General features: G+C 49.9%; 1 protein-coding gene across 3 annotated transcripts in view; it reads left to right on the forward strand.

Moving 5' to 3' along the window:
- The window catches only part of SLC7A8 (solute carrier family 7 member 8), a 51,587-nt gene extending 37,610 nt beyond the window's left edge, over positions 1-13,977 (forward strand). For 2 of the 3 annotated variants that reach the window (XM_043471169.1, XM_043471170.1), the window contains exons 6-12: positions 1,071-1,224; positions 1,810-1,933; positions 3,932-4,035; positions 7,239-7,335; positions 9,126-9,275; positions 11,182-11,359; positions 11,836-13,977. In XM_043471169.1, coding sequence (XP_043327104.1) covers positions 1,071-1,224; positions 1,810-1,933; positions 3,932-4,035; positions 7,239-7,335; positions 9,126-9,275; positions 11,182-11,359; positions 11,836-11,987 — 959 coding nt within the window. In that variant the 3' untranslated portion in view covers positions 11,988-13,977. The remainder of the gene's footprint in view (positions 1-1,070; positions 1,225-1,809; positions 1,934-3,931; positions 4,036-7,238; positions 7,336-9,125; positions 9,276-11,181; positions 11,360-11,835) is intronic. The other variant, XM_043471171.1, reaches the window with a different exon arrangement.
- Positions 13,978-15,837: the final 1,860 nt, after the last annotated feature.

Raw genomic sequence — 15,837 nt, forward strand, 5'->3', positions numbered from 1 at the left:
TCAGCTCCACAAGAAAGAGCTCTACATTCCTGGGGCCCCTGCCAACATTCCTCATTGGATTGGCCCTTTCCACGCCTGAGTCTGTATTTGGTCTCCATGGTTCCCATGGCAGCACTAGATTTTGCCTAGTGTCACTACCTCCTAGAGAAAGTCAGATGACAAACAGGGGGACCTCCCACCCGCCCACAAGCCCTGGAGGTGGTATGGTGTGTCTGGATTTTGATTCCAGGAAACAGAATTAAGGTTCAGCTCTATAATGGGCCTAATTATTTTCATCTGTTGGATTCAGTTCTTTAGTAGGTGGTATTGTTTTCAGGAGTTGAGACTTAAAGAAATCGCTGGGCTGTCTTTTCAAAGATATGAGGCTCTCCTAATCTGGTCTCAGATCACTCTCATCTCATTATCTCCTGTCTAAATGCTCGATCATGGGTGAAGATACAAAGTATGGTCAGCGACTCTGTATTTCATTGCAGTCTTAGTCAGCAGCCTGTCCTGAGGACCCCTTGTGTACAGGATACTGTGCTGAGGGGTGAGAAGGCAATTGGAAAGCTGTCCACTGAAGATTCCCCGTCTTCAGGAGATCTAGTCCATGAAAAGATAGACCAAACACACACCCTAGGAAGAGGCAGGAGGATATTGACAAAGCAAGCACAGCAAGCTTGAGCTAATAGCATCACAGAAGCTTATGTTTGAGTGTCTGTTGTTCTTGCTGCTTTCTCCATGAAAATGTACAAACTTGGATGTGAGGGAGGGTGGTCAGAAGACTGCCAGTGACTCCACTCCTACATCTCTGAGTCCTAGTGAGCCAGCTCCATTTACCCTGCCCTGCCCAGTAACCTCTTCTGGTCTTTCCTTCCAAGGAACTCTGCCTTTTGAAAATTCAGAGCTGTGCTTTGGACCTGAGCCCTGATGTGGACTCATCATTATCATGTTCTGGGGGGTCCTGAACTTCTTGGCCCATTTTTGGCCCCACTTCACCAATATGTGGGGTTTGCTGGAGACCAGGGACCTGGGGCTGCCGGGCTCTGACATGTGTCTCTCTGAGCAGCCTCCTGTCCCTGTGTCCACAGGACAGTACTTCTGGCTGGAGCCAAAGAATGCATTTGATAATTTCCAAGAACCCAACATCGGCCTCATCGCACTGGCTTTCCTTCAGGGCTCCTTTGCCTATGGAGGCTGGAACTTCCTAAATTACGTGACTGAGGAGCTTGTCGATCCCTACAAGTGAGTTACAACAGCTCTCCCCCTCCCCCCTCAATATGCCACTGGAAAGAGGGAGCCAGGTGCCCGGCGCCCACTTCTCCCCATAGCCCCCTTCCAACCATGACCTGGTCTAGCCTGAAGAAATGGTTCATTTTCCAGGAGCTTAGACCATTTATCATTCACCCTGCAGGAGAAAAACAATCTAGTGACTACCCTGGAGGAGATTACAAGCTGAAAGTGAGATAACCCCACTGCCTTAGAGAATGAAATGTGTCCTGAGAGAATTCCAGGCATCTTACTCACCTGTCTTGCAACAAGCAGGTCTTTGTCTTGAGGTGTAGGAATTATGGGGGGTGGGGGAGTGCATTGTGAAGACTGATCAGGAAGAGATAAACAGGTATGGAGTGTATTTCCAGCCTAAGCTGTCTAGTTTCCTTTCAACTGTCCTGCCCATATGGAGACAAAATCCACTCCCCAAATAGAGGGAACATCACGGAAGCCTGCACGGGCAGCTTCCTGCAGGGAGACGGAAGGCACTCCCCGGACCCCCTGATGAGGCAGGTGGTCCAGGTGCCAGACCTGCCCCTCTCACCTCTCCCTCCACAGGAACCTTCCCAGAGCCATCTTCATCTCCATCCCACTGGTCACATTTGTGTATGTCTTTGCCAATGTGGCTTACGTCACTGCGATGTCCCCCCAGGAGCTGCTGGCATCAAATGCAGTCGCTGTGGTAAGAAATTAAACTTGAGGAGGGATAAATTAGGAATAGGGACTAACAGAGACGCACTACTATATATAAAATAGATAAACAATAAGGACCTACTGTATAGCACAGGGAAATATATTCAATATCATGTACTAACCTGGAATGGAAAAGAATCTGAAAAGGAAGATATATATAATTTATATATATAAAGATACATATATATATATATCACTGAGTTGCTTTGCCTGAAACAGTAAGTCAATGATACTTCAACTTAAAAAAAGGATAGAAATCAAACTTACATGCCCTCAAAACTTAACACCACATTGTAAATCAACTATACTCCAATAAAAAAATTTTTTTATTTTTTTTTTGTGATGCCATGGACTGCAGTCCACCAGGCTCCTCTGTCCATGGGATTTCCCAGGCAAGAATGCTGGAATGGGTTGCCATTTCCTTCTCCTCCAATAAAAATTTGAAAGCAAAAACTCTCATATGTCCTCAAACCAGGAACGGTGACATAACCTCACTTGTTTAGTCCCACTCACTCTCCCCTGATCCATGACTTTGTGGGTTTGGAAGTCAAGTCCTCAGGGCAGAAGTCACATCTTCAGGTGCCCAGGAGCAATCAAAATATTTACTATTTGACCCTTGACAAAAAAGTTTGCCAACGCCTGATCTGTGGTGGTAGTTTAGTCACCAAGTCGTGTCTGACTCTTTCAATCCTATGGACAGTAGCCCACCAGGCTCCTCTGTCCACAGGACTTCCTAGATAAAAATACAGGAGTGGGTTGCCATTTCCTTCTCTAGGGAATCTTCTCAACCCAGGGATTGAACCAGCATCTGCTGAGTCTCCTTGGCAAGCCGATTCTTTACCAGTGAGCCAGCTGGGAAGAGCTAACTGCTGACTGAGGACACTTTAAACTCTATATGTGATGACTGTGTAAAGGAGATAGGCTCCTCCTCAGAAAGTCACTACCTTGCACAAGACATGCCATTTCCCTCTGCCTCTATAACCGCACCTGGACAACCTGACTCCTTCCCTCATCAGGGAAAAGCGTGTGCAGTTTGTGTTCTTTGGGGAAAGAGATCTTGCAGGTCCTTGTTACCTGGGAAAGACCTGGGAACCATGTAGTTCCCTCATGTGGCTTCACCTGGACCACGGCCCACCCCACCACTGTTATCACATGTCTCATCTCTGAAGACCGTAAAGAAAGAGGCGGTGGTCAATTCACAGACATCCAATCCTCCCCAACAGGACAGCTCTTCTAAACAACCCCTCCCCCAAATGTGCTATAAATTATATATAAATACAAATGCTGTAACTCAAGTATGTCCCTGGCTCAGAGAATGGAAAAAGCTGCTCCCCCAACATTTTATATCCTTTCAATACATGAAGGCTAGTGTATAGCTTCACCACCTTTTCTTTCTTAGCCTGCGTAGTGGTTTGTTCTTATACCCCCCACCCTCCCGCAATATCTTCTGTTTCTATGAATTAAGATTTATTTCTTTTTTACAGATGGAAAAGCTGAGGCTCAAAAATTAAGAACTTTGCTGAAGATCTCATAGCTCCTAAATGCTAGGCTATGATTTGAACCCCAGCCCGCCTGACTCACTAGCGTACCTTGTACGCGAGGCCTGGACTCGTACAGTTGGCTTCCGGTCCTCACCCTCCACTTTCTGGGTGTGTGATCTTAGGCAAACTACTTAGTTGCTTTGTGCCTCAGTTTCCTTATCCATACAGCAAGGATAACAAATGTTTATTATTATTATCACCACCACACACAGACTTGTTCGATATTCAGTCCCAAACATTACTGACTCCCCACTGTGAAGTCATCACCAAGAGAACTGGGGGTGCATGAGGGGCCAGGACACGGACTCCGCTGTCCCTCATTCCCAGGACTTTAACCCGAGAGACTCAGCAGGGGTGGGCTTAGGATGGAGCCTTCTCAGCAGTGACACACATGTGGAAGGCTGTGAGCTCGCCTTCTCTACTCACCCTCTTGTTTTCCCTCTCAGACTTTTGGAGAGAAACTCCTGGGAGTCATGGCCTGGATCATGCCCATTTCTGTCGCCCTGTCTACATTTGGAGGAGTCAATGGGTCCCTCTTCACCTCCTCCCGGTGAGTGCCATCCAGGCCCTTCCAGGGCCAGGGACCCCTCTGCTGTGCGTATTGCTCTGTATGTGGGGGGCTTGTCTCCATCAACGGGGCTCTGTGTGGGCGCCTGGCGGAGGAGCCTGTGCTGCTCATGTGATGACGCACGATGTGTGTGGCTTTACATGCGGTGGCAAGAAGAACCAGCCTTCCCACCTCATGTCCAGAGGAGCAGAGGGCTGAGGAGGCCCGGGCTGTGTGCTTGGCAGGAGGACAGCGTCTTGCCTGCAGCCTCAGAGTCCCTTTTCCACTTGCCTAGAAACAGGCCATGCTGGCTGGAAAGGAACCCCACTCTGAAAGGGACCAGGAGGGACCCATGCCTGGGGCCTCTGGGCTGACCTCCCGTGGAAGACCTGGGTCCAGACTGCAGGTGGAACCGGCTCATCTCTGAGTGACCTGAGGGTGCAGGCTCCTCCCTGTTGAACAGACAGGCAGCTGTGGGAGGCCCTTGTGTGGCCACCATGAGACTCGGGTAGGGGTGTGAAGTGAGACAACTGGGGAAGAACGGAAGGGAAACATTTGTTCAAAGCCATATCCCTCACCCCAAACTCTCAGGGAAGCCCAAGGTGTGAGTGGACCCAGAAGTCCCCAGCCCCCACCTCCGCACACCCGGACACCTGGTCCCCTCTTTGATGTCCCGTCTTGTTGTCTCCAGAATGGGCGGTTGGGCCCAGCAGATGCTGGGCTCAGGGTCCTCCCAGGGTTCTTAGGAAACCCTGCTCCCCCAAGGGCACAGTCCTACTCGCTAGCAGTGAGCCCCTGAGTTCAGCTGCTTCCCAAGCCACCAGTCACATCAGGGAGGAGTTCCCATAAAATGACAAACGAGTGTCGTGTTTTCAGGACAGGGAAGGGAAGAGGGCAGGGCAGGGAATAGGGTGTGTGGGCGTCCCCTGCACCCCAGGACCCTCTGGCACTCACCCACAGCAACCTCGTATGCGTGTTACACAGGAGCAGTGGCCACCTGGAGGCCTCAGCCGAGGGCGAGCGGTGGAAGATCAGTGACCCATGAGGCTCTCTGGGATCTATTGGAGGAGAGTGACTGGCTCCAGTCGCTTTAGAGTGGGGTTTGTCCCTCGGGCAGGCTGAGCAGCGGTCTGCGTGCATGTAGTCCAGCTGTGTGTGCATGCGGAGGCGGCGGCCCGGTGCGCTCAGCCTCGGAGTCAGAGGCACAGCTCACCCAGCAGGCCTCCTCAACTCATCTTTCCAGTTCCTTCCTCCCTTCCCTCCTTCTCTCTCTTACTCCTTTGTGTTTGGGGGAAGGGAGAGGATGATTCTTCCTGAGGAGTAGGCGTGTGTTGCGCTTAATGTCACATCTGCTCCGTGGTCAGCTAGCCGGGCAACGATTGTCTCCGGTGAACTTGACTTGCCAGTGCTGTTGGACCTGTCAACTCCCTTGGTCCTGGCTGCATGTGAAGGAGACATGTGAACATGACACCCTGGTTTTGTGCATGGTGAGGCCCCCAGAGCACCTGGGGCCCCGCTGGGTGCATGAGGCTGCCCTGCAGAGGCGATGCCATGTAGCTGCATGAAACCGTGATGTGGGTGAGGTTGCTGATGGTGGCAGTGATGGTGTGCATATGGGTACTGGGGGCCAAAATCAACCCTCACGCTCCTCAGGAGCCACTGCTGATAGCCCCACTCTCCCCCATACCCAAATGACAAAGTGACAGTTCTCTTCAGACCACCCAGCGTGCTGACTCTGTGCCATTCTGCCCCCCCATCACATCCCCTTCCTCTCACCCCTTAGCTGATCCTTTCCCTCCAAAATCATAGAAAAAAGAAAAAGTGGTCTGATTTCTACTAATATGTAAATGACTCCTAACAGCTTACAGTATTCTCTTTTTTCTTGGGAGAGGAAAGAGGAGGAAGGGCTGCTCTTCATGTTAAAATTTCTCTCTCTTTTTTTTATCCTGGCTGCACTGGGACTTGCTGCATCAAACGGGCTTCTCTAGTTGTGTGTGGGCTTCGTTGCCCCACAGTATGTGGGATCTTAGTTCCCCAACCAGGGATCAAACCTGTGTTCCCTGCATTGGAAGGCAGATTCTTAACCACTAGACCACCAAGGAACTTCCTAAAATCTCTCTTTTTAAAAATAATTTGTAAACATCAATATCCAAGTCATAATACTGTAGTATAGTTTTGCAGTATATTACCAATGGGAGAGTTTGGGTGAAGTCTATGTAAGGTCACATCATTTACAACTGCATGTGAGTCTACAAGTATCTCAAAAAGAAAAATTATCATTATTTTAAACTTAAAAAATAATTTTGGGGGAATTTCCTGGAAGTTAAGTGGTTAGGACTCCATACCTTCATTGCCAAGGGCCCAAGGTTCAATCTCGGTCAAGGAACTAAGAGCCTATAAGCTATGGCACAGTGCAGGGGAAGAAAAAAAGTTTAAGTTTCTTGTCTGTTTTTTTCAATCTTTTTTATCTTACAATATCTTTGTATGTACTCCTTTTACTAACTGTATGCATTTCTTTAGGATGGTTTTTTGGGATTAGAATAAGTAGCTTAAGGATATAAATTTTCAGGTATAATTTACATACCACAAAATACCCAGATCATAAATGTTCAGATTGATGAATTTTGACGATTGTAGACAACCATGTAACTACCACCCAAAATATGATGATATAGAACATTTCCACATATTCCACCCCGCCCCAAGTTCTCATGTGTCCCTTCCTCACCCACATCCATTCCCCACCCCCAACAAAGGCAACTACTTCTTGACCAGTATATATGTTTTCATGTACAGTTTATTCCCCATGCCCCAAAGAACCTATATCCTCTGAGGGAGGAGGCACATTTTTTAAGGGATTAAAGCATTAAGCAAAGGAGAGGGGCTACTCCTACAGCTCTCCAAGCTTTGTGAGAGAATCTCATAGTAACAGCACATCATCAGGAACCCCAGACCACACTCAAGGTCTCTACACCCCTGAATCCATCCACGTATCCACTGACTGCCTCTGGTTTGCCTGCACCTGCATTTGTGAACGTGGTCCTTTGACTAGTGGGCTGGAAGGTATGCACGAGAAGTACCTGGCAAGAGTGGAGATGCTCCTGTATAGGCAGAGGTGGACCTGGATGAGGGAGCTGGGCTAGGGAGGGAGCATCCTTGGATGGTCCATGGGCCATCCCAGGCTGACCTGCTTTTCTCTCTGCCAGGCTGTTCTTTGCTGGAGCCAGGGAGGGCCACCTTCCCAGCGTGTTGGCCATGATCCACGTGAAGCGCTGCACCCCCATCCCAGCCTTGCTCTTCACAGTAAGGGTCCCTCCCTCTGCCAGCCCTATACACACCCTCCCTCTTTGTGCTATTTTGAACTGGGAGTTCATACTTCCCACACGTGCCGCTATTACCCTGGTGCTCCTAGGATTCTCGGGGTCTCTGATAATCTAGCAAATGGTATACATGGGCCTGATTAATATCAAGAGATAGAGCAAGGAAGGAGCCTGAGTCCTGAAATGTCTTAAGGCTCCCAGGCCGGCTCATCTCATTCTTCCATCCTTTTGAGTCAGACTGAAGTAGCTGCTTCCAGATTCTACAAGCTCACAAAGAAGCTTTTTTTCTTGGCTTCTCCTGCCCCTGTTTACCCACAGGGTTGCAGCTTTGGGCCTCTGCTCCTGGCTGATCACAGCACACTCCCACCCCTCTCCATCAACCCTCTTGCCCGAGGAGGCTCTGCCAGTCTCTGGGGAAACACCACTGAAATAAATCTGGTGTTCACCAAATCTGGGGTCACACCAAATAAGAAAAATCAGCAGGGAAGACTGGTAAACTGAAAGTGGAGAAAAGGAAACAAGGGGGGTGTCTGGTAAATGGAGGTGGAATTACACCAGAGTAGAATCATTTATACAGAGCATACAGAAGGAGAAAAGACTTATTTATCCCCAGTGAGGCTTTGGGTTTTTTCTTTTTTTCTTCTAGATCCCAACTAAAATATCAAAAATGACTGGTATAACAGAGAAGCAGTTAAACCAGAGAGCAGAGCTCTCAAGAGTCAAGGGCATTCACTGTACATTAGGGAAAATTTCAGAATGTTCTGATACAGGAAGAAGGTCATCTTGATTGGTTAGTGGTGAAAGGCATCTGGAGAAGACTCAGTGCTCCCAGTGAGCCACAAGCTTTTTTTCAGTTTTCGCCATTGGTGCAGGCTTATGATGGCAACCCACTCCAGTATTCTTGCCTGGAAAATTCCACGGACAGAGGAGCCTGGTAGGCTCCAGTCCATGGGGTCGCAAAGAGTCGGACACAACTGAGCGACTTCACTTTCTTTTCTTTATGACTACAAGGCAACTACAGTAAGAATCTGGCTTTTTTATCCCTTAAATTCTTGATTATTTTCACCATCAGATCTTACAGGAGAACTGAGCCTTCTATCGGCCTTAACAAATTAGCAGAGGGAGAGAATATGCTTCTGAGAGAGCCACTGAGGTGATTTTGAAGTTGGGAAGTGAACCCTGTCAAGAAAACTTCAGAAGGATGTTATGAGGGTTACATGAGTTAATATTTGTAGAATGCTAAAAATAGAGCCTGACACTTAGGAAGTGCTATATAACTGTTTATAACATTTTTTTTAATTAAAAAAGAAGGAAGAAAAATAGATGACTCAACCAGGAAGAGAGGATGAGGGCAAGAATAAACCTTAATCTCCAGTTAACAGTCTTCCCTAAGGGATAAAAGACAAAATTAGCTTGAGCTTCAACCAGGGAGAAATATAAATGAGACCAGAGTGGCATAGAGCTGGGTGCCACCAGCGTTGCCAGTCCAGGTGTATACAGCCAGCATCTGTTCTGAGTGGTTAGTGCCCATGTTGTACCCGTGGTTAAATGTTTTGATTATCACTCCTGCAGTAACAAAGAACTTCCTGGTGATGAAGCTGTTAGCAATGACGTAGGTTTCTAGGAGAAGCTATAAAGTCTCCATTTTGAGAGATCCACTGTGGAACGGCATTGTCTGCTTAGAGGCAGGGGAGCAGCCCGCCACCAGTAAACAGCTCCTCCAGTCTCCCAGTGCCTTTCTGATGACTGATAAGCTTCTTACACGCCCCCCAGTGCATCTCCACCCTGCTGATGCTTGTGACCAGCGACATATACACGCTTATCAACTATGTGGGCTTCATCAACTACCTCTTCTATGGCGTCACGGTTGCTGGACAGATAGTTCTTCGCTGGAAGAAGCCGGACATCAACCGCCCCATTAAGGTGCTAGAACCTCCCTGTGGGACCCCTTCCCCTCCTCCACTGCTTCTAGCTGAGCTCAGATTTTTTAAAATCACCTTGTTCTCACTGCTGACCAAGCCTCATCATCTCCATGATGGTGGGAGACCCTTTGGGAAGCAAAGGCCATGTGTGAAGGGGGCAGCCATTTCCATTCTCCACGGGACCAGAGCAAACTGCAGCTGGAGGAATAGATTTGATGACCTGATAACTTCCATCATGTCATTACTTCCATCATGTCATTCTTTTGTTTCCTATGGCTCTAAGTCTTTAAAAAGTCAGCTGACTTTTCCTGGACCTTCTAATCTGACCAGTCTCCTCCTTGTCCCTCCACATAACTGGCTTTACTCATTCAGTCTCCATCTCATCCCAGAATGCATTTCCTTCTCCCATCTGCCTCTCCAAATTTTAACCATTTTCCATACTCAAGAACCTCTCTTGAAGTTCCCCAGTCCCCTTCAGCACTTCATGATTCTCCCTTTTTAAACTACTATAGCTTTGCACATAGTAGGGTGCCTGGTAAATCTCTTGATTGTACAAGAAATAACTTTGTGATAGAAATAAATGGGATTGCTCAGAACAACATATACTAGAGAGCTATAGGTTCTCCTGCAAATTAGAAGAAGAGGATATATCCCTGAGTTATTTGAACAATCCTATTCTGGAAACGAGCCTCCCTGGTGGCTCAGGCAATAAAAAAATCTGTCTGCAAAGCGGGAGACCCAGGTTCAATCCCTGGGTCAAGAGGACCCCTTGGAGGAGTGCACATCAACCCCCTCCAGTATTCTTGCCTGTAGAATCCCATGGACCGAGGAGCCTGGCAGGCTACATTAGTCCATGGGGTTGCAAACAGTCAGACACAACTGAGCAACTAACACACATTCTAGAAACACAGGGAGACTAGATGCTCTTCACATCTCTGTTTTCCATTGCCACTTTCCTGCCATGCTTAGAAAGTGTGCTAGAGGGAAAAGGAAGCAGAATCACGCCATCTCCCTACCACTTGCCTACCCTCCGAGAGGAGAGGACAAGGAGGAGAAAGGCAGTGAGTCTAGAGCCTTGAGGAAGACTCTATGGGGGACTTCCCACATGTGGTCAATAAGAGGATGTTGGGCCTGTAGAGTTTGCTTCTTCCTGAAGTAAACAAGGCCCAGGCTGCCTTATACCATACTAGCTTTCCTGATTTCTTGGGTCTGAGGTTTATCCTCTCAAATGGCTTAAAACAAATTGGAACTGACTCTGGTGAGAGGAGGGACACTTCCCACATCCTGCCAGCTGGGAGAGGATAGGGGTCTGGTTGACAGAAGCTCTCCTTGCCCCCACTCATTTCTTCTGCTCTCCTTCACCTTCGGCCCTCAGCAGACATATACCAATATACCATCTAGCTCGTCAGCCCCCATGGGCTTCTGTGACTACCAGGGGCATGCAGCTGCATGATGAAGCCTTGTTTGATCCCTCCTGGGACAACAATGAGGATTGTCCCCTCCCTAGGTGCCTAAACTCCTCTTTTTTTTTTTTTAAGTTTTTATTTAATTTATTACAATTTAGTTTCTTGTTTTTTTCTTTTTTATGTTTCTTTGGTCTTGAGGCATGTGGGAACTTAGCTCCCAGACCAGGGATCAAACCTGCACCCCTTGCATTGGAAGGTGAAGTCTTAACCACTGCACCACCAGGGAAATCCTCCCAAACTCCTCTTACTGTCCCACTGCCCATGTTCACCAATATCTCTCAACAGAGCACTTGCCCTCCCAAGACTCGGGGTGGGAGAGCCACAGAGCTAAGTGAAGCCCAGCTTTGCCCTCCAAATGTTTCCCTTTGGGAAGAAGAGGGAAGATGTCCCAATCGTGGGGGCCACAGGGTCCACACAGGTAACAGTGACTCTGATCCACAGGTCAACCTGCTGTTCCCCATCATCTACTTGCTGTTCTGGGCCTTCCTGCTGGTCTTCAGCCTGTGGTCAGAGCCCGTGGTGTGTGGCATCGGCCTGGCCATCATGCTGACAGGGGTGCCGGTCTACTTCCTGGGTGTTTCTTGGCAGCACAAGCCCAGGTGTTTCAATAAGTTCATTGGTGAGTTGCTGAAGATTATGGGCAGCCAGAGGGCCCCTGGTCTGGAGTAGAGTGGTCACTGGTCTGGCTCGAGAGCCCCACCAGGATCAGGAGGCTGTCTACGGAGCACTGGAGGGTTACCACAGGAAAGGTCTCTGCTCAGAGATCTCTGAGGAGAGGAGAACTGTGGGCATTTCCACACAGACCTTAGGCCTGCCAGAGTGGCCATCGTGGAGAAGTTGGCATGGGCTGGGTGGAGACCCCAGAACTGGTGATCAGTGGGCCTGGGGCCTTGATGAGGCAGAGCGGCCAGCAAATAGGCATCCCAGAAATGGAGGAGGCAGGCAGGGTGGCCGTCTCCTGGAGAGGGAGTCTCCTAGAGGAGCCTAGCTGAGGCCAGACGCTGAGGCAGGAGAGTGGGAAGGGCCATGGCCTGGTTGGTTGGGTTGGTGGGATGCTCAGCATCGACTTGGCTTCTGTGTGGCCTCCTCCTACAGAGTTGCTAACCCTGGTGAGTCAGAAGATGTGTGTAGTTGTGTACCCCAAGGGGGATAAGGATCTGAAGATGGAGGAAAGGAACCAGGACATGGAGCAGCAGCAGCCCATCTGCCAGCCCCCTGCCTCCAAGGACAAGGACGCGGAGCCCTGAGGACCACCCTCCCCTCTCAGCTGCCTCCTTCCTCCTCTCCCTTTCTGCCCTCTGCCCAGGTCCCCCAAACACACACACACTCGCTCACAAACTCACACCCACCTCTGCCTCTGTCAAGCAGACACAAGACCTGGATATGGGTGGTGAGAAACTATAAACAAAGATACTGACATTTGTACCCAAAGATCTAGCCTCTTCTCACCCCCAAGGCCTGTGTCTAAAGCCACCTCTCCCTTCCTAGACTGCCCCCACTCCCCTGAGCTGCCCAAGCTCCAGCTGCTAGAGGAGCTGCCAGGGGTGCCCTCCACAGCCCTCCCTCCGGGGTCCACACCCTCAGTCGCTTCCTCAGGAACCTGAGTTCAGTACTGCCTTCCCTCCCCATTCCTGAGCCCAAGGGAGGCCTCAGCTCCAAGAGAAGTGGCAGCAATAGTGAATCACTTGGGAGGGACAGACTCAACCAAATCTGTCACCATGAAAGGTCAGCTGGAGAGACCCAAGTCCCCCTCCCTTCACCAGGGACCCAAGAAATCAGAGGTGATGCTTCCCTCTGCCCCACGGCTCCCGGCCACCACCCTGGCCTGGGCCCCCTGTGCAAAGTAAGGCTCCTCGGGACAGCACGTCCCCACTGAGCTGAGGACCAATGGGCTGGAGAACTGCCTTCTCCCCCTCCCCCAGCCAGGCCTGTGGAACAGATTGGGAAAGGCTCAGATTGCAGAAACCCAGCCCTGCCTCTGCCCCTGTATCCTCCCCCCAACTCGGTGCCAAAGCTTCCTGAAGCCAGAAAGTTGCTTATTAGTGTAGTGGACATTTCTCTCCTAATGACAAAGCAGCTCCACTCCTCCTCCCTCCCACTTCCATGGGAAGGAGCCCACCACCCTTTAACCCTCCGCAGCAATGCCCCCACACAGCCCCAGGCAGCCAGCAATGCCAGCACCCCCATCCTGCCTTTCTCCTCTTCTTTGAACCTTAGCTTCAGGACCGATGGTGTGAAGGCTCCCCAAGCCCTTCATGCCTGAAAGTTGAGCCAAATCAGCCTTAAGTCAGCTCCCATCCAAGAACTGGAACCTAAAAATACCCCCTGCTTCTAGCCCTCCAGCCACACCTTCCCAGAGGGGAGGGCTTTTCCCATCTCCCCAGAGGTGCCTAGCCCATCATGTAGAAAACTGGGGAGAAAGTGTATTCTGAAGGCCAGTTCCTCCCCCAACTCAGATCATCCGTCCCTCCTCCTGCTCCCATCAAGGTCCTGTCTGGACAGCCTCCAGGTCAGGATGAGAGGGCCATGGCAAAAGGTCACCGTGGAGAGCTCAGAAAAACCCTTTCTCTGTGGTTTGCGGACTTGCAGGTATCCTGTCCTGCAGGCCGGGCTGCCATTCCCCCTGCTCCAGGCAAAGTACTGTTGTTCCCCATGCTCCAGAGAAGGTACTGTTTGTTGTTTGCCCGGAGCCCTTGGAGCCTCCCCACCTCATCTGTTGTGCTAAGGACTGGGATTCTTTTATCCCAGGCAGAAGTCCCCCTCACCCCAACTCCTCATACAGTTTGCTGCAACTGGAATACCTGGGGAGCCCTTCTGGCCTCCCTGGCCTCTGGCTCCTCACCTGGCCTGCCTGAGCCTGCATCAGTGAGATGCAGGTTTGCTCCAAGTTGTGGCCCCTTCTGAGTAGACTCCAGGTAGACTGGGGCTGGCCCCTGGAAGATCAGGGGACCATCCTCTTGTTCCCTCTTATCATTTGTCCAACCTCCTCCAATTATTGTTTTGTGGTTTGTTTTTTTTTTTTTGGTAAAGTGGATGCCTTACTTTTTGGATAAATATTTTTGAAGCTGGCATTTCTATTTCTTTGGGATTTTTAAGTTTTTTGGGTTTTTTTCTCCCCTTCAGGGAGAGTTTTAGTTATACCTGGATAATAGTCTTCTTTGTTTAGGTTTTAGAATTTTGTTTTGTGAGGGTTTTTTGTTTTCTTTTTTGTTGATGTAATAAAATTTTAAATGGAAATGAAGTTGGTGGTGTTGATAATTCAATGACCTTCCAAGACAGAGTGGCCAGGCACTCCCTGTCTCGTCAGGAGGGAGGTCTTTGTTTAGCAGGTTCCTCCCAGGATGGCATTCCTGAAAGCCCTTGCATTCCATAGCTTTGAGGTGTCCTGGGGCCCAGTGCTGGCACATTCAAACAGCTCCCTCTCCTTTTGAACCAAAAACTCCTTACTTCCGTGAAGTCATGAGTATTATTGTTCCTACTGATGTATTGTACTATTCATGCATGCCAAGTCACTTCAGTCGTCTCTGACTCTGCAACCCTGTGAACTGTAGACTTCGAGGCTCCTCTGTCCATGGGATCCTCCAGGCAAGAATACTGGAGTGGGTTGCCATGCCCTCCTCCAGGGGATCTTCCTGACCCAGAGATGGAAACCACATCTGTTACACCTCCTGCCCTGGCAGGCAGGTTCTTTACCACTAGCGCCACCCGGGAAGCCCGTATTGTGCTGAGAGCCAGCAAACTGTATGGGAAGAAGAACCTCATCCCTACCCAGGGTGGAAACGTGGGCGAGGGACAGACAGCGCCAAGCTGAGTGGAGGGAGGTGGAGGCAGGGGTGGTCTCCCAAGGCCCAGTCAACAAAGGGAAAGGCATCAGAAAGGAACAGGCTGAGCCTGTGGAGAAACAAGCCCCCTCCAGTGGGAGAGGCTTAGGAAGGCACCCAGCTGGATGCCAGAGGTCTGATGAGAAGGACTGGGAGGTGAGGTGGGGTCCACTCAGTCATCCAAGTAGAAGAAGAGGAGGACTGAGGGACCAGGAAAGAGGAGGAAGCAGTCAAGGTAAGGACAAGTACCTCCTGGCGCTCTGGGTTAATCTCTGGAGGAAGTGGACAGGATTAGATCTGGTCCCTCCTCTGCGGGCAGCCCTCCGGCAGCCTGTCCTGAGACTGCATCATTCCAGAGCTGGCACTGCTGACAGACGCTCGGAGGCGGCGGGGGCGGAGGCGGGGGTGTTAGGACATCACTGTTCACCATCTGGGACACTGTGAGGACACTGGCAGGCAAGATGCCTCCGCTCCCAGTCCCGGCCTAGCCCCAACATAACTGTTTTGTGGCTGGCATTCTAGACTGAGGCTGGAGGCTTGCCATTCACAGCGGCACAGACTCTTGGCTCTGAGGCCCAGCTCAGCCACCAAACAGCTGTGTGTCCTTAGGCACGTCGCTTAGCTTATTTAGCACTTTCAGAGGGATGAAAAAAGAAGATCGAACCTAATCTCAAAGGGTTCCTGAATGTCCCAGCCCACGGCTGTCCCGAAAGAGTGAGGGCAAACTGGGCAGAGGCCAGTCTTGTGCAAGAGGCCCTTCTCCAAGCCTCATATCCGCCCTTGGGGAGCCCCCAATTCCCCAACACACGCTTGTTCTTTTCCCAGGCTGCCCAAGGCTTCCTCATGTCACCCCATTCCAGCAAGTCCAGCCCTCTCAGTCCCTAGAGACACCTGTCCCTGGTAGCCCCCTCTCTTTTGTAAGGTGACACTTGCTGATCTTTCAACCTGCTCAAAAGGGCAAATGTGGGTCTCCTCCCAGGCAACATGCATTTATTTTTAACCTGGGCCTTTATGCTGTCTTAACCATGTCAGTCACTTTAATGTGGGGAATTTCAGATGCTCTGACCTTAGGGAACTTGGGAGCCTTTGGAGAGCACTGAAATCACAGCTATTTATGCATTCATTTATTAATGTGGTCAGTAAATATTTCTCTAACCACAGTATCCAAGATTTTGCTATGTGCTGTGGGAATAGCAAACTTACCCTTGAATTTTCCAAGTCAGCACAGACTTCAACTATTTTGTTTCATTGTCTCCATAAGAACAGTCATATATGT

This window comes from Cervus canadensis, chromosome 6, assembly GCF_019320065.1.
Source record: "Cervus canadensis isolate Bull #8, Minnesota chromosome 6, ASM1932006v1, whole genome shotgun sequence".
NCBI lineage: Eukaryota > Metazoa > Chordata > Mammalia > Artiodactyla > Cervidae > Cervus > Cervus canadensis.